This window comes from Taudactylus pleione, unplaced genomic scaffold (genome assembly GCF_031769625.1).
Source record: "Taudactylus pleione unplaced genomic scaffold, aTauple2 ptg000214l, whole genome shotgun sequence".
NCBI lineage: Eukaryota > Metazoa > Chordata > Amphibia > Anura > Myobatrachidae > Taudactylus > Taudactylus pleione.
The window spans coordinates 8,277,479-8,295,704 of NW_028284616.1; the positions used below are offsets into that span (position 1 = coordinate 8,277,479).

General features: G+C 44.8%; 1 protein-coding gene across 4 annotated transcripts in view; it reads right to left on the reverse strand.

Annotated features, from left to right (window-relative positions):
- Nucleotides 1–276: 276 nt before the first annotated feature.
- The window catches only part of SLC25A42 (solute carrier family 25 member 42), a 60,533-nt gene continuing 42,583 nt past the window's right edge, over nucleotides 277–18,226 (reverse strand). For all 4 annotated transcript variants that reach the window (XM_088478431.1, XM_088478432.1, XM_088478434.1 and 1 more), the window contains exon 8: nucleotides 277–1,704. In XM_088478431.1, coding sequence (XP_088334557.1) covers nucleotides 1,379–1,704 — 326 coding nt within the window. In that variant the 3' untranslated portion in view covers nucleotides 277–1,378. The remainder of the gene's footprint in view (nucleotides 1,705–18,226) is intronic.

Here is an 18,226-nt window from a genome sequence, read left to right on the forward strand (position 1 = left end):
TGAAAGGTGTGGGAACTCCTTGACGATACTTTCTACCATTTATATACATATTATTATTATTTACTTACGCTGTTGGAATCTTAATAATATAATGAAGTTCTGCTTAATTCACACGCACACAAACATAATAAACAAACATACCCCTGCCACGAAGGATGACAAGTTTCCCACTTTCTAATATAGACCATTGTTTCACACTTACAAACACACACATCACCATATAATCCTCAGAAAACATCTGTATATCATAAAATACAATAAAATACCAATCAAAAATAGATTCAATACCTGTTAAGTTTTTATTCTATTTTATTAAATATACAAACTCGCGAGTTATTTAAAATATATATATGTATTTATATATAAACATTTTTCCAAAAGTACTGTCACTGCAACACAGCAGAACATGGCCAAAGCACAAACATCTTATTTTAATAGATATCAAAAAAACTCTTACAGCAGCAAAGGTATCTTGTGCAAAATTGTGTACTTGTGAGTCATCTGTTGGTGACAGCGCATGTCAGTGTGCTTTGTTTTGGGGGGTTTATATTAATCACTAACAGGCTGTTAACACTGGAACTCTTATTTGTGCACATGCATATGCACATATGTAAATTTGTTTGTGTATACCTGTACACACAAGCGTAATACTTATGAACATGGACAAAACTCACAATTATGTGCAATCATATAAACGTTTCCATAGACACAAATAATGGCACTTCAAGTTATTCTGCTGCTGAAAGGGTAAGATTGTATTTTTAAAGGCCAACTGCAGTCCTCAAACACGAAGCATGGAAGATCGCAGAACTTTTACTCATTGGCATAAAATAGCTTCCAAAGCTGGCCTAAACTTTAGGACATTTCATTTGGCTTGTGCTATCCCAAGATACTGGTGTGAAACTACACTGCAGCCCTTAAGCTCATTAAATATTTTTGCAGAAGCAAGATTGAAAGTTAGGACTTATAAGAGCCTCCTGTAGGACACTTGGATAACTAGTATACAAGTAGTACTGTAAAAGCTGGTTAATAGACATAGATAGGGAACATCATATGTCTCTGATGAGGGAGTCCTGGTACACAAGGGAAGTGCTGGTGTGGCAGCAGCAGCTCAGTATGAGGAAGAACGGGGGAAAGACTCGGTAGTGCTTTCCGCTCCGGTAACACCATAAACCCCTATTCAAACAGTGACTCTTTTACCACTTGGCAATTGTAACTAAATACGTTATCCCATAGCCATATATTGGCTAACTAACCTAGCACCAAACAAATTCTTTACAGAGCGCAAAACCACCTTTGTTCATTCGGAATGGCCAGTTGGAATTTGCGGTTTTAACACACTCCTAAAATAGCACAAGGGTTCCAATTACTATGCATTCTACCGCTGGATGGCGGTAACTCGCTGGAGCTTCTTCAGAAGAATCTGTGTTAGATCAAAGGTAGTAAAGCTGATGCCAACTGCCATTGGACCCTTTACCCAGTTCATACTGAGCCCTTTGTACAGGCCACGAATGAAACCCTCTTCTGCCACCACTTCCCGCATGGTGCCAAGTATGGAGCTGTATGTGTGTCCAGTTACCCCAGCAGTCTGCATGCGCCGCCTCACCACATCCAGAGGGTAAGAGGATGACTGACCCAGGAGTCCAGCGCAGGCCCCAAAAAGCAGCCGTTCATAAGAGTAAGGCTCTTTCCTGCCACTGTGCTCTGTAACGTAAGACATAACACAATACAAGTGGAAAAAGAGGTCAGTTTGTATTTCCAATAATGACTCATGTTGTATTAGTCAATTTATTGTGCATTGGGCCTTGGTTAATAACATTGTGCAATATACACACATAATAGCAACCAAAATTATAGTCACGATCTACCTAAAATGATTCAAACAGTTGTTTATAGCTACAACACATTTGTATACGTGTATAATATATATATATATATATATATATATATATATATACATACACACACACCACACACAGGTCAGGTGCATAAATATTGGGACATTGACAGAATTTTCATATTTTGGCCTCTATTCACCACCACAATGGCTTTGAAATGAAACAAACAAGATGTGCTTTAACTGCAGACTTTCAGATTTAATTTGAGGGTAATTACATCCAAATCAGATGAACGGTGTAGGAATTACAACGGTTTCTATATGTGCCTCCCACTTTTTAAGGGGCCAAAAGTAATCTATCTATCTAAGATTATCAACTCAAAAGCTATTTCATGGACAGGTGTGGGCTATTCCCTCGTTATTTCATTATCAATTAAGCAGGTAAAAGGTCTGGAGTTGATTCTAGGTGTGACATTTGCATTTGGAATCAGTTGCTGTCGACTCTCAATATGAGATGCAAAGAGCTGTCACTATCAGTGAAGCAAGCCATCATTAGGCTGAAAAATCAAAACAAACCCATCAGAGAGATAGCAAAGACATTAAGTGTGGCCAAATCAACTGTTTGGAACATTCTTGAAAAGAAAGAACGCACCGGAGAGCTCAGCAACACCAAAAGACCCGGAAGGCCACGGAAAACAACTGTGGTGGATGACAGAATAATTATTTCCCTGGTGAAGAAAAACCCCTTCACAACAGTTGGCCAAATCAAGAACACTCTCCAGGAGGTAGGTGTATATGTGTCAAAGTCAACAATCAAGAGAAGACTTCACAAGAGTGAATATAGAGGGTTCACCACAAGATGTAAACCATTGGTGAGCCTCAAAAACAGGAAGACCAGATTAGAGTTTGCCAAACAACATCTAAAAAAGCCATTACAGTTCTGGAACAACATCCTATGGACAGATGAGACAAAGATCAACTTGTACCAGAGTGATGGGAAGAGAAGAGTATGGAGAAGGAAAGGAACTGTTCATGATCCAAAACATACCACTTCATCAGTGAAGCATGATAGTGTCATGGTGTGGGCATGTATGGCTGCCAATCGAACTGGTTTCCTTGTATTTATTGATGATGTGACTGCTGACAAAAGCAGCAGAATTAATTCTGAAGTGTTTCGGGCAATATTATATGCTCATATTCAGTCAAATGCTAAAAAGTGGAATGTTATGCAATGACCAAGTCAATCCCCTGACCTGAATCCAATTGAGCATGCATTTCACTTGATGGAGACAAAACTGAAGGGAAAATGCCCCAAGAACAAGCAGGACCTGAAGACATTTGCAGTAGAGGCCTGGCAGAGCATCACCAGGGATGAAACCCAGCATCTGGTGATGTCTATGCGTTCCAGACTTCAGGCTGTAATTGCCTACAAAGGATTTGCAACAAAGTATTAAAAAGTGAAAGTTAGATTTAGGATTGTTTAGTTTGTCCCATTACTTCTGGCCCCTTAAAAAGTGGGAGGCACATATAGATACCGTTGTAATTCCTACACCGTTCACCTGATTTGGATGTAATTACCCTCAAATTAAATCTGAAATTCTGCAGTTAAAGCACATCTTGTTTGTTTCATTTCAAAGCCATTGTGGTGGTGAATAGAGGCCAAAATATGAAAATTCTGTCAATGTCCCAATATTTATGCACCTGACTGTGTGTGTGTGTGTGTGTGTGTGTGTGTGTGTGTGTACACACACCCATCTATATAAAATTGTTTGTATGTCTGTATGTTCGCAATAAACTGGAGAACTAGTAAATAGATTTTGATCGGGTTTTCTCTGTAATATTCCTTGAGATTCTTTGAGTAACATAGGCTATATACACAGGCACACACACTAATCCTTTCTCCTTATCAGGAAGCCATTACAGATCTAATTTACTGGGCTTTTCCTGCAGCAGCTCATGTAATCTGGCGGGGACAAAGTTTGTGAGCATATGGTTCGGCATTAGACCCTCACAAGCCCTGACGCTCTTGGCCCCACATTACTTTGATTGACAGCAGGTGGAAGGCTTCTCCGAGAACAACAAGGGGAGGATGACTATTGGCTACTGTGTCTAGCAACGTCATGACACCACGTTGGGACAGTGGCGCAGCGCTTGGCTGTAATGCGCCTTGCCTGGCATGGCCAGGGCTCTGGTTATCTGGAGGAGTGTGAAACCGCATGTTAATGTAACCAGTAATGGTGAGATGAGGGCAGCCCGAGAGACATAGGTAGGGTTAGATATAAGCACGAAGGAGGGAGACTGAGGTTTAGGCACTAACGGGGAGGGTTAGGGTGCGGGGTTGGAAGAGTTAGGCTACAAGAAGGGAGGGTTAGGGGGAGAAGGGGTCTGACTCTAACTGGCTGATAAAGCAAACACACCGCAGGTGTGCTTTACTGTGTAGTGCGGACCGCACTCACTGCAGTCTGCACTACACTGACTGAAACGGACCTGGACCGTGGCACAAGCCCTGGCTGAACCCCCCTAGTTACACCACAGTTCCGAAACTACCTTCTTAAGCTCCTTAGTAAAATATGACCCCTCTACACAGATCATACAAGACTTCAGCTGGGTACAACACTATACAATATATTGTTCTGATGCGGGTCGGAAAGATATATCGTACACACCGTATACGCCCAATCCGTCGTTAATGACGGTCGTTCATTGCATTGTCCCATCTGCATGCACCATGTAACAACACATTGCACAGTCGTACACCGGGTCATGCAGTGTGTACGGCGAATGCAATGTTTCAATACATCACACCATCGCTGGATTAATCCCCCCATCCCCGGCTACATCGCTACTTACCTCCGGCGCTGGAAGATCGGTCCGGCGTCCTGTCAGGGTCCCGGCGTTGGGATTAACATAGGTCGTCGGTATTACCGATGCCTATGTTAAATCCCCTGCCGGGATTGTAGTGTCGGGATTGAGACCGGCGGCAATGCGGCCGCCGATCTCATAACTACATTCCTTTAAATGAGTCGTCTCTAGCCACCAAGCGAGGGAGGGCCGAACCTCTGGCGAGATGTGAATCACCTGACACTTTATCCGATGATACTGACAATCCCAATGAGCCAGGATCCATTGTTGCAGGGACCTGGAGTGGAACTGGGCATAAGCCACCATGTCGAATGTGGATACCATGGAGCCCAGCACCTGCATTGCCAAGTGTACTGACACATGTTAGCATGCAGAGAAGACTGCGCACACAAGACTGTAGTGCCACAATCTTGTCTTCTGGTAGAAGAATCCTCTATACCAGAGAGTCCTGCAACGCCCCAAAGTGCACCATCTGCTGAGTTGGAGAAAGAGACGACTTTTTCCAATTGATTACCCAATCGTGCTATTGTAAGCATACAATAGTCATCGGCAGATGACATTGTAACTATGGATGTGCAGGCTCGGATTAGTTTGGATTTGCACACCGGGTTCGGATTTTTCACACCAAAAAACGGGGCTCAGAAAGAGGCAAAACGTCATCTTTCATGGACAAAAGTCTAGAAATGATGATGTTTGTCCATGAAAGATGACGTTTTGCCTCTTTCTGAGCCCCGTTTTTTGGAGGGAAATATCCGAACCCGGCGTGCAAATCTGAACCTGCACATCCCTAATTGTAACATCTCCTGAGAATGTGCCAATATCAGGAGGTCGTCCAAATATGGCAGTATCCTGACTCCTTGTCGTCTGAAACGAGCCGCCATAACTGCCATTATATTGGTAAATACCCGAGGGGCTGTGGCCAGACCGAAGGGTAGAGCCTGAAATTGGTAATGTTGCTGATCTACCGCCAAGCTCAGATAGCCTTGGTGGAATTGTGCAATTGGCACATGCAGATATGCAAACAAAAAGTATGGTGGTCGCTCACATCAACTTAATGACATTGCACAGGTGCTCGTAAAGGGGGGGGTTTACACTGAGCTACAGAAAAAAAAAAAGGGGATTTTCCCTCCAGCACACTGCAGCAAAAACAAAAATACTTGAATCCTACATGATAATAGAAATTCAGAGGTATTGGTTTACATACATTTGCAAATATATGAATAAGCGCTGGGCCAAACGTCAAGGCTCCTCTATACCAGCGTCCCTAACATTATGGGGTTCACGTCCGAGACGCAGGGAACCCCAAAAGAATCCAGCCAAGGACCATCCCCAGGACATCACACGAATAATGGAAAAAAGGGTGAAAGTGAAGTGTAAAGTATAGTTGTGTAAAGATAAATCAATAAGTGTTAATGGTACGGGGTTAAAATGACATAAATAATAGACAAACAAATAGAAAGGTGATAAAAAAATATCTATGTGAATTAAGTGGTGATGCCCTGAAAAAAGGCCCAGCCAGAGCAACCTTGGGGGCACCACGCCCAAACGCTCACCCCAAAATAATTGTTGCTACCTAATAGTAGCACCCACTCTGGGTCATATAATTACAAATTAATGTACTGCATAATAACAGTACATGTATAAGCTGAGAGCAGACTCACCTAGAAGGTACCCCAGAAACCTCCTAATGGCATTATTCAGACCAAAACATCCTCCCAATGCTGGCTCCTTTCATGCCTCACAGAACTGCAAACAAAAAGTATGGTGGTCGCTCACATCAACTTAATGACATTGCACAGGTGCTCGTAAAGGGTGGGGTTTACACTGAGCTACAGAAAAAAAAAGGGGATTTTCCCTCCAGCACACTGCAGCAAAAACAAAAATACTTGAATCCTACATGATAATAGAAATTCAGAGGTATTGGTTTACATACATTTGCAAATATATGAATAAGCGCTGGGCCAAACGTCAAGGCTCCTCTATACCAGCGTCCCTAACATTATGGGGTTCACGTCCGAGACGCAGGGAACCCCAAAAGAATCCAGCCAAGGACCCTGTATGTCCAGGGATAACATGAAATCTCCAAGCATCATCGCCAGCATAACTGACCGTAGGGTTTCCATATGGAATTTGGGCACATTGATGAGTCTGTTAAGAGGATTTCAGATTCAATATGGGGCGATACGACCCATTTGGTTTTTGAATCAAAAATAAATTTGAATAATAACTGCTTCCCTGTTGCATCACAAGAACAGAGACAATAACTCCTGACTTCAGGAGGGCCCCGATAGACTCCCGGTAGGCCGAAGCTCTGACTGAATCCAAAGGCAGGGTTGTACCAACAAACCTCTGAGGGGGATGCCTTACGAACGTGATGGCCTAACCATGAGAGACCAGCTCCCGAACCCAGGAATCCGTAGTCGTCTGATGCCAGGCCTGGGTGAACTATAGAAGTCGGCCTACAACCCAGATATCCTCCAGGGGAAGGCCCGCCCCATCAGACAGTAGGCTTAACGTCTGGCCTGGAAGCAGGACGTTTAGTTGACCAAGATTTCTTTGGCTGCGGCTTCCTGTGGGAATTACTCTGTCTGGAGGAAGACTGTTTCTTTGCCCTAACCAGTGGGTGAAAGGGCCGAGATGACGACTGCCTAAATTTAGAGGTAGTCGTGGATGTAATTCAGCAGACTTCGGTGTTGCCAAAGAAGTAATTATGTGATCCAGCTCTGGTCCAAACAGTACCTTCTCCGCAAAAGGCAAAGATTCAACGGCCTTTTTTTGGACCCTGCATCCGCCTTCCAGGTCTTTAGCCAATGTGATCTTCAGGCTGCAACTGAGTTTGCAGAGACCCTTGAGGCCAAGATACCTGCGTCAATCACCGCTTCCCCCATATACATAGCTGCTTCTCGCATTTGACTGAGAAGAGACCGTTGTTCTCTAGTTGCATCCGGCATAGTATCTTCCATCGATTTTGTCCAATCTTCCATAGCTCTGGCTACCCGGGTTACAGCTTTGGCTACCCAGGCTACAGCCATGGCTGGGCTGGTAATAGCTCCAGATAATGAAAACATGAATTTCAAATAATTGTCAAGTTTTCTATCTGTAACCTCTTTCAAAGAGAATGCTGCAGGAATGGGTAACGTAGCGTTCCTGATCAATCTTGTAACATGAGCATCTATCGTCGGGGGAACTTCCCATTTGTTACACTCACCAAGTGCAAATGGGAATCGAGAGGTTATATTCTTTGTAGCATGGAAATGCCTACTAGGAGTACCCCATGCCTCAGACATGAGAATCGTCAGTTGCTCCGACTGAGAAAAATAATCCTTAGCCATCTTCTGAAGTCTAAAGACCGGAGCCTTAGATGTCAGTGAAACGTCCTCTTCCTCTATACTGAGGACAGCTCTAACCGCTCTCACCAAAGAGGGGACATCCACAAGAGACTGATTGTCTTCTTCCACTGAGTAAGACCCAGAACTCTGAGTAACAGAGTCTGCTGAGGAGGCTGAGTCAGACACTAGAGGCAACGACTGACGAGAACCTCTCTTATGCCCCTGCTTTACCGCTACAGGTCTATCTGCCTGCTGAGAGGCTATAGACGGCGGAATACTCTGAGTAGAGTGAGCAGTAGAATTAACCCAACAGGAATTCATGGGGGGCATATACACAGAAGGATGCATATGCTGTGAACACCCCATAGCATAAGGTAATATCGCAGCTGAAGGAGCCCGTGCTTATACAGCCTTGTCTACTAGGTATGACAAAACCTGAGGCAAAATGGCCACCCAGGGTGTCTCTAGTGCTGATGCAGGTGTACCCAGGTAGCTGTTTACAACAGTTACTACACAATCCATCCTGTAAAACATCCTGCTCAGACAGGTCTGCAAAACAGAACTTACATGTTCTCAGCACTGGCAGTTCATCCTTCTCACCTACACCTTTAGACATCACAAATGTGTAAATAGTATAAGGTGTATAGTATAAATGCAATGTGACCTCTATCAATGATAAAACCCACACACCGCTGCTGAGGGATTTATGAGAAACACAGCGATAGGTATAACTGACAGCTTGACAAAACAGAGTGTATAAATATATCAGTAAGCATTACAGTCACATACAAAGCATAAATATGCACAACTGCTATTGCAAATGGACTCTGAATCAACTAGCCAGCCCCAGAGGGCTAATGGTAGGATGTAGAGTGCTATATACCAGAGCCAAAGGAGAGGTATACAGAGAGACAGACCAAAACCTCTGAGATCAACCGCTTCAGCAGTACACACACAAATGTTAACTGCGAGCGTGTCATACACGAGTTGGTCAGATATAGTAAACCAGAAGCGAGAATCCGTACCCGGAAATTTGCGTCTGGGAGGAGGAGCGGCCGGGGGAGTGCCTATATCCCCTAGGCTGCGATTTTTACGGCCGGGTACGCTGTCCTCACAGTAGTAAGATGTTGACTAGTGCGCCTCTAGTGAGTCTTACCACCCGTCCCCAGCAACACACGATATGGTCCGGGCCGCCTTAATGAGGACACGTTACACGAGGTCTTCATCCGCAGCCACTTCCGATGCGTCTCTACACCGGAGGCCAGGACTGCAACGCACGATTCCTCGTGAGGTATCGCTTACCTGACACCTCTGTGATCCGACTGCAGTCTGGATTCAGCAAAAGCCGCTGCTAAGCCACGCTGATTCCTGCCGAAAACCTCAGGGCATATAGCGGTACTGGTGTTTCGGCGGAGGTAGGAGTCGCGGTAAATGTGTCATTATCGGCACCTGGGACCGCTAGACTCTGAGGTAAATCATAAAATAAAAAAGCCATGGACATGGACAAAGACATGCCTAGGCAGTCCCATTGTATAACAGGTGCGACTGGTCTTACCGCGCACCAAACAAAAAAACTGAATGTCTGTGGCTGAGGGCGGGGTATATAGGAAGGGGGACCAGTGCATGCTGGGAGCTCCAAAGCTGTAGCTGTTTGGTGCATTGGATCGCTTCAACTACATACCCCAAGGTAGTTCCTGTGGACCCTAAAGAAGAAACGACAGGAGCTGATTGGTTAGCAGTCTATCACTTTCCAATTTACACCCTATAGCTGGTATAGAAAGTAAAAGTTGGGTCCATGCCAAAAAGCTATAGTGCAAAATCCTAGACAGTAAAATTCTGCAGGTCCCAGGTAAAAGGAATAGTGTATCGCCCACAATGGTAGGATGAAGTACTGTCCGCAGGTTACATTGGCAAAGCTTTATCCACAAATCGTATTGAAGAATTTAAATTAGATTATTCATGATAGCTCTATTGCCATCTAATTCACAAAACTCCCTGGAAAAGTCTTACACATCTAACATATTCCATAATGTAACAAGCAAAATTACATCCCATTTAATAATCACATTAAATGCATAGAGCCTAAAAAAAAAACACATAAAAAAATTCACACAATGCTATTTCAGCATTTGTACTGTCCTACCCCCGCAGGAGTTATTCATTTTACTATATCCAAAAAAAAGGTGCCTATAGGAGTATTGCAGAAAGAGATCACGAACCGCCATTTGTCACTTGAATAGTCAGGAGAGGCTGTTCCAGGCGTGACCAGCCACCTAACCCAAATTTGTTTACTTTCTGGCCACAGCCCCAGTGTGGATCAATCATATTTTCCAACTTTGTATTAACTGCTCAATACACTGGTTTCAGAATGAATTGCTGTATCAAGCTAAATAATCTAAAAAGCATTTTAAGAGTGTTTCCTGAATAGAGACCTCATACACAAGTTCACTAATTTACAGAATTCGCCCCCTAGTACTTATGCAGTTGCAGACATGCCCAGATTTGCCTGATGTACAAGATGTACGATACACATTATGCAATATACATAGTTGAGTCAATCTCTGCGCATTTTTATTGCTGCACCTCTAAAAGACTATTGTTCTTTGGCAATATTAATCACGTCCTGTCCCAGGTGCTGCAACCTATCAGCCGACAACTTACTAAATCATCATCCAATTTGCTGAGTCTGACAGTGTACAGTGCTATGGATTTATGTTATGTGCTTCCCAGTTGTGGGGCAGATTTAGCATAGAATGGGAATGCCCACCCTAGTATGGGATGCAGCTGAGCATATAAATAATGAAGCAGATTAGAGACTGCCAGCAAGCCTCAAGTATTTAAACAAGCTGACAATCTCACTGCTCGCCACCTCCAATAAAGGAGCTGCAGCAAGGCCTACAAAGGGATACCACAAGCTTGCTTTAATTAAAAAACAAGAATCTACAAAAATGTCCACCACAAATAATGTATTATCTGCATAAAGCAGTATTATCAGACCATATATAATGCTCAATAACCTCTGGTGATGTCTGAACTGACACTGCAAAAATGCTTAGGTGACAGCATGCATAGCTATAGACAGATAGAATGTCCAGATTACCAGTATTTGTAGGGTCAGAAATATATTGATAGTCATAGGTTTAAAAGGTATTTGTACTATACAAGTTATAACATATGCCAATATGAATGTAGGTACGTTAGACAATATTTTAATATCAGATGCTAAAGAAATGATCTGCTATGACTCACATATTAATGGATTTTTACCCAGTGTAAGAAGAATGACCATTATGGCTTTGTACATAGAATCCAATAGTCAACCACACTTAGAAACCTTAATATAGCTCTCAAAAAGTTTGTGCAGTAACTTTGCCCCATACAGTTTATATTTTTACATTGGCAGCCCATCCACTATGCAGCTTTCCCAGCAGGTAAGGAGACTACAGTATCTGCCAAATCCTCTAGGGTAGGGGTTCTCAATCTGTGCACCATGTCCATCTCAATATTAGGTTGCAAGTGCAGTGAGCAGACTGGCTTGAGGCACAGTCACCACAGTGCCTTGAAGCAGTCCTTCAGCTACTCACTCCTCCCTGAATGCTGAGCGTGATGTTATCACGTCCAGACGCTGAGTTAATGAGAACTTGGGAGGGCGCAGAGAGAGGACCATATAGGCCCTATGGTGGTACTGGTAAGGCTATGTCAGAGCTCACCATTGAGTACAGTTAATTTGTTTGCCATCTCTTCCCCCATTATCCTCTCCTCCAGATTTTTTCTGCAAACATAATGTAGATGTGATAATCCCTGCTTCATAATACTGAAGCTTGAAGGTCATACTTCATGTCAAGGCATATGTGTGATATCTTTAGGTACAGGATATAACCTCACTGGGGGCTTTAGCAGGTCTGAAAAAAATTGCAATAGAAAGGCACAGGCAAAGATTGCAGACACCCTCAAAGCCTTCACAGGGTGCATAAACTTAATGTTTACATGAATGTATCAAAAAACACACACACACACACAGCAAGGGTCTCCGAAAGGAACCCATCCTAGCGTTGTTTAAAATATTAAGTGATTACATTAGCCGTCACTTTATTTTGTACCTACACAGTGCTACTGGGCATGCACAGTCTGCTGACCACGTATGTGTGGCCGGAGAGGGTTCCTGTCCGTACCTAATTGAATTCCTAATTGGAGTGGAGTTTGCTTTACCAAGATAGCTGGTCCTTATTGAGAATATTACAGTAATGCTCAGATAAATGTAATGCACAGGTATCTAGCCACATGTATTACACTTCTTGTGAGAACATCATAATTCTGGGAGAGTTATGTAAGTGACAACCTTCTAAACCCATTTATGAATTATTATTATTTTTAAATATCAATGAGAAACTTCTACATAGTTATAAAAAAAAACCAAAAAAAACATGACACATTTTACATAGTTACAACCCCCAGTATCATGAATCATTTTTGAGGTAGTAATTGTGCAACTATAACCCCTATTATATTTTCTTTTTAGAAAAATACAAACTCTAGTGCAAAGTATCTAACCAGTACCTTTTTTCTTAAGTGGTAATCTGTGCTGAGGACTATGCAGCATCACCTTACAGGCAGCAAGAACAGTTTGAAGAGAGTAACAAACACAACGCTTTTGAAATTGGGACAAAGTGGTGGCAATCCACCAGTTAGAGGATGGTACGGCTGGCACTACTGCAGAGCAGAGCTGTGAGTGTTAACAACAATGAACTGACACTGAGTGAAGCTTGGCAATTGCATTCCTAATACGGACTTACAAACTTTACTATCAAGTGGGACATCAGACTTTCCAATATTTGTATGTTTATCAATTTTTTTTAATCAATTTTCTTGCTCATAAATGTTATTATTTTGCAACTTGAGTCCATTCTGGCATGTAAGGTTCCTTCAGAGCTTAATATATGATAGGTGAGCGCTAACTGGGGTAATACTGTCTAGTATTAACTAGGAGTGAGCGGGTTCGGATTTCTGAAATCCGAGCCCCCCCGATCCGAGTCCGATCCGAGTCAGGCTCGACTTTTCCCGCCTGACTCGGATCTGACATCGAGGCAAAACGTCATCATCCCGCCTTCCGAGTCTCGCGGGTTTTGGATCCTATATAAGGTACCCGCGTCGGCGCCATTTTCTCACTCGGCTGTGGACAGTGAAGAGGGAGGGTGGGAGTTAGTGCTGTGTAGTGTAGTGTAGTGCTGCTGTTGTCCACTACTTCAAAGTCCATAGGGGCTGGCTGTGTTGTGCTGTGCTGCTGTTGTTAATAGGGGCTGTGTCCACTACTTCAAAGTCCATAGGGGCTGGCTGGACTGTGTTGTGCAGTCAGTTCTCCATAGGGGCTGTGTCCACTCCAAAGTCCTGTGCAGTGTCCCAGTCCTAAAGGGGTGCTGTAGTGTTGTCCAGGGGGTGCTCTGTCCATCAGGGGTGCTCCCCCCAAGTGCTAAAAAAATAATATATTTTCTGTGTTTGTGAATTGTGTGCGCAGTAGCCGCACGTGCATCAACAAAGTAATGCCAAGCGTGCGCCTGTGTCATAAGTAAAGGGCCGGCTGGCTTGACCGTTAAAGGGTGCTGTAACCCCCGAAAGTACACTCCAGTCCAAACCAAAAAAAAATTATTTTCTGTGTTTGTGAATTGTGTGCGCAGTAGCCGCACGTGCATCAACAAAGTAGTGCCAAGCGTGCGCCTGTGTCATAAGTAAAGGGCCGGCTGGCTTGACCGTTAAGGGTGCTGTAACCCCCGAAAGTACACTCCAGTCCAAACCAAAAAAAAAATTATTTTCTGTGTTTGTGAATTGTGTGCGCAGTAGCCGCACGTGCATCAACAAAGTAGTGCCAAGCGTGCGCCTGTGTCCCATAAGTAAAAGGCCGGCTGGCTTGTCCGTTAAAGGGTGCTGTAACCCCCGAAAGTACACTCCAGTCCAAACCAAAAAAAAAATTATTTTCTGTGTTTGTGAATTGTGTGCGCAGTAGCCGCACGTGCATCAACAAAGTAGTGCCAAGCGTGCGCCTGTGTCATAAGTAAAGGGCCGGCTGGCTTGACCGTTAAGGGTGCTGTAACCCCCGAAAGTACACTCCAGTCCAAACCAAAAAAAAAATTATTTTCTGTGTTTGTGAATTGTGTGCGTAGTAGCCGCACGTGCATCAACAAAGTAGTGCCAAGCGTGCGCCTGTGTCATAAGTAAAGGGCCGGCTGGCTTGACCGTTAAGGGTGCTGTAACCCCCGAAAGTACACTCCAGTCCAAACCAAAAAAAAAATTATTTTCTGTGTTTGTGAATTGTGTGCGCAGTAGCCGCACGTGCATCAACAAAGTAGTGCCAAGCGTGCGCCTGTGTCATAAGTAAAGGGCCGGCTGGCTTGACCGTTAAGGGTGCTGTAACCCCCGAAAGTACACTCCAGTCCAAACCAAAAAAAAAATTATTTTCTGTGTTTGTGAATTGTGTGCGCAGTAGCCGCACGTGCATCAACAAAGTAGTGCCAAGAGTGCGCCTGTGTCATAAGGGCCGGCTGGCTTGACCGTTAAAGGGTGCTGTAACCCCCAAAGTACACTCCAGTCCAAACCAAAAAAAAAATTATTTTCTGTGTTTAGCCGCACGTATATATCAAATCGATATAACATAAATGGAGGACCAAACTTTCTCCGATAAAAATAAAATAGAGAAAGATCAAGAACCACTTCCTCCTAGTGCTGAAGCTGCTGCCACTAGTCATGACATAGACGATAACATGCCATCAACGTCGTCTGCCAAGGCCGATGCCCAATGTCATAGTAGAGGGCACATACAATCCCAAATGGCAAAGTTCAGGAAAATGACCTTGAAAAAGACATTTAAATCAGCTGAAGAGAAACGTAAACTTGCCAATATGCCATTTACGACACGGAGTGGCAAGGAACGGCTAAGGTCGATCCCTAGTATGTTCATGACTAGTGGTTCAGCTTCACATGACGATGGAAGCCCTCCTCCCACTAAAAAAATCAAAAGAGTTAAGCTGGCAAAAGCACAGCGAAGAACTGTGCTTTCTAAGAAGATATCACAAATCCCCAAGGAGAGTCCAAGTGTGGTGGTGGTTGCGATGCCTGACCTTCCCAGCACTGGACGGGAAGAGGTGGCTCTTTCCACCATTTGCACGCCCCCTGCAAGTGCTGAAAGGAGCACCCACAGTCCACTTGCTGATATGCAAATTGAAGATGTCACTGTTGAAGTACAACAGGATGAGGATACTGGTGTAGCTGGCGCTGAGGAGGAAGTTGGCGAGGAGGATTCTGATGGTGATGTGGTTTGTTTAAATCAGGCTCCGGGGGAGACAGTTGTTGTCCGTGGGATGAAAAAGCCCATCACGGTCATGCCTGGGCAGAAGACCAAACATTCCACCTCTTTGGTCTGGCAATATTTCTATCCAAATCCGGACAACAACTGTCTTGCCATATGTACCATATGTAAAGGTGAAATAAGTAGGGGTAGGGACGTCAACCACCTAGGAACATCCTCCCTTATACGGCACCTGCAGCGCGTTCATAAAAAGTTACTGTCAAGTTCAGAAACTTTGGCTAAGACCGTAAGCAGTCCAGGGACACCTAAATCCCGTTGTCCTGTTGTATCCAAGCGCCTGCAAACCACACTGTCAACTCCCTCCTCGTCAATTTCCTCCTTAGTCAGGATCGGAAGTAGTCCTGCAGGCCATGTCACTGGCATGACTGACTCTCCTATCCGGGATTCCTCTGGAGGATCCTGCATTGCTACGCCTACTGCTGCCGCTGCTGCTGTTGCTGCTGCTGGGAGTCGTTCATCATCCCAGAGAGGAAGTAGGAACACCACTACTTTTACTAAACAATTGACCCTCCAACAGTCCTTAGCGAGGAGGATGAAGTACGACAGCAGTCATCCTGAAGCAAAACGTATAACTGAGGCCTTGACTGCTATGTTGGTGTTAGACGTGCGTCCGGTATCCGCCATTAGTGCAGTGGGATTTAGACAATTGATGGAGGTAGTGTGTCCCCGGTTCCAAATCCCGTCTAGATTCCACTTCACTAGGCAGGCGATACCGAGACTGTACAGAAACGTCAGAAAAAGTGTCCTCAGTGTCCTGAAAAATGCCGTTGTACACAATGTCCACTTAACCACGGACATGTGGACAAGTGGAACAGGGCAGACTAAGGACTATATGACTGTGACAGCCCACTGGGTAGATGTATCACCTTACGCAGCAACAGCAGCAGCGTCACCAGTAGCAGCATCTCAGAAACGCCAGCTCGTTACAAGGCAGGCTACGCTGTGTATCACCGGTTTCAGTAAGAGGCACACCGCCGACAACCTCTTAGAGAAACTGAGGGAAATCATCGCCCAGTGGCTTACCCCACTTAGACTCTCCTGGGGATTTGTGATATCTGACAACGCCACCAATATTGTGCGGGCATTACATCTGGGCAAATTCCAGCACGTCCCATGTTTTGCTCACACAATAAACTTGGTGGTGCAGAATTTTCTGAAAAGCGACAGGGGCGTGCAGGAGACGCTTTGGGTGGCCCGAAAAATTTCTGGCCACTTTCGCCATTCAGCGACTGCGTGCCGAAGACTGGAGCGCCAGCAAACACTCTTGAACCTGCCCCGCCATCACCTGAAGCAAGAGGTTGTGACGCGGTGGAACTCAACCCTCTATATGCTTCAGAGGATGGAGGAGCAGCAAAAGGCCATACAAGCCTATACATCCACCTATGACATAGGCAAAGGAGGGGGTATGCACCTGACTCAAGCGCAGTGGAGAATGATTTCCGTGTTGTGCAAGGTTCTCCAGCCCTTCGAACTTGCCACACGTGAAGTCAGTTCAGACACAGCCAGCTTGAGTCAGGTCATTCCCCTCATCAGGCTTTTGCAGAAGCAGCTGGAGAAAGTGAAGGAGGAGCTAAGACGGAGCGATTCCGCTCGGCATGTGGGACTTGTGGATGAAGCCCTTCATTCGCTTTGCCAGGATTCCAGGGTGGTCAATCTGTTGAAATCAGACCACTACATTTTGGCCACCGTGCTTGATCCTAGGTTTAAAGCCTATGTGGTGTCTCTCTTTCCGGCCGACACAAGCCTGCAGAGGTGCAAAGACCTGCTGGTGAACACACTGTCAGCTGAAGCGGAACGTGACACGTCAACGGCTCCTTCTTCATTTTCTCCCGCAACTGGGGCTGCCAGGAAAAAACTTAGGTATCCTAAGCAACCCGCTGGCGGTGATGCAGGGCAGGCAGGACCAAGTTTGGACATCTGGTCCGGACTGAAGGACCTGGCAACAATTTCTGACATGTCTACTGTCACTGCATATGATACTGTCACCATTGACAGAATGGTGGAGGATTACATCGGTGACAGCATCCAAGTAGGCATGTCAGACAGTCCATACCTGTACTGGCAGGAAAAAGAGGCAATTTGGAGGCCCCTGTACAAGCTGGCTCTATTTTACCTGAGTTGCCCCCCCTCCAGTGTGTACTCCGAAAGAGTGTTTAGTGCAGCCGGGAACCTTGTCAGCGAAAGGCGTAGGAGGTTGCTTCCACAGAATGTGGAGAAGATGATGTTCATCAAAATGAATTATCAGCTCTTCCAGGGAGACCAGCCTCCAGAAGGTACAGAGGGACCTGTGGTGGTGGATTCAAGTGGGGACGAGTTAATACTTTGTGAGGATGAGGATGTACACACTGAAGAGGGTGAGGAATCGGTGGATGAGGAGGATGAGGATGACATCTTGCCTCCGTAGAGCCAGTTTGTGCAGGGACACATTAATTGCCAGCTTGTTTTGTGGGGGCCCAAACGAACCAATCATTTCAGCCACAGTTGTGTGGCAGACCCTGGCGCTGAAATGATTGATTTGTTAAAGTGTGCATGTCCTGTTTATACAACATAAGGGTGGGTGGGAGGGCCCAAGGACAATTCCATCTTGCACTTCTTTTTTTTCTTTGCATTATGTACAGTTTGGGGCCTAGTTTTTCTAACTGCCATCCTGTCTGCCACTGCAGTGTCACTCCTAGATGGGTCACGTGTTTGTGCCGCCCACTCGTGTCGCTTAGCATAGTCATCCAGCTACCTCGGTGCAACCTTTTGGACATGAAAACACTATTGTGAGGTGTGAGGTGTTCAGAATAGACTGGAAATGAGTGGAAATTAAGGTTATTGAGGTTAATAATAGCATAGGAG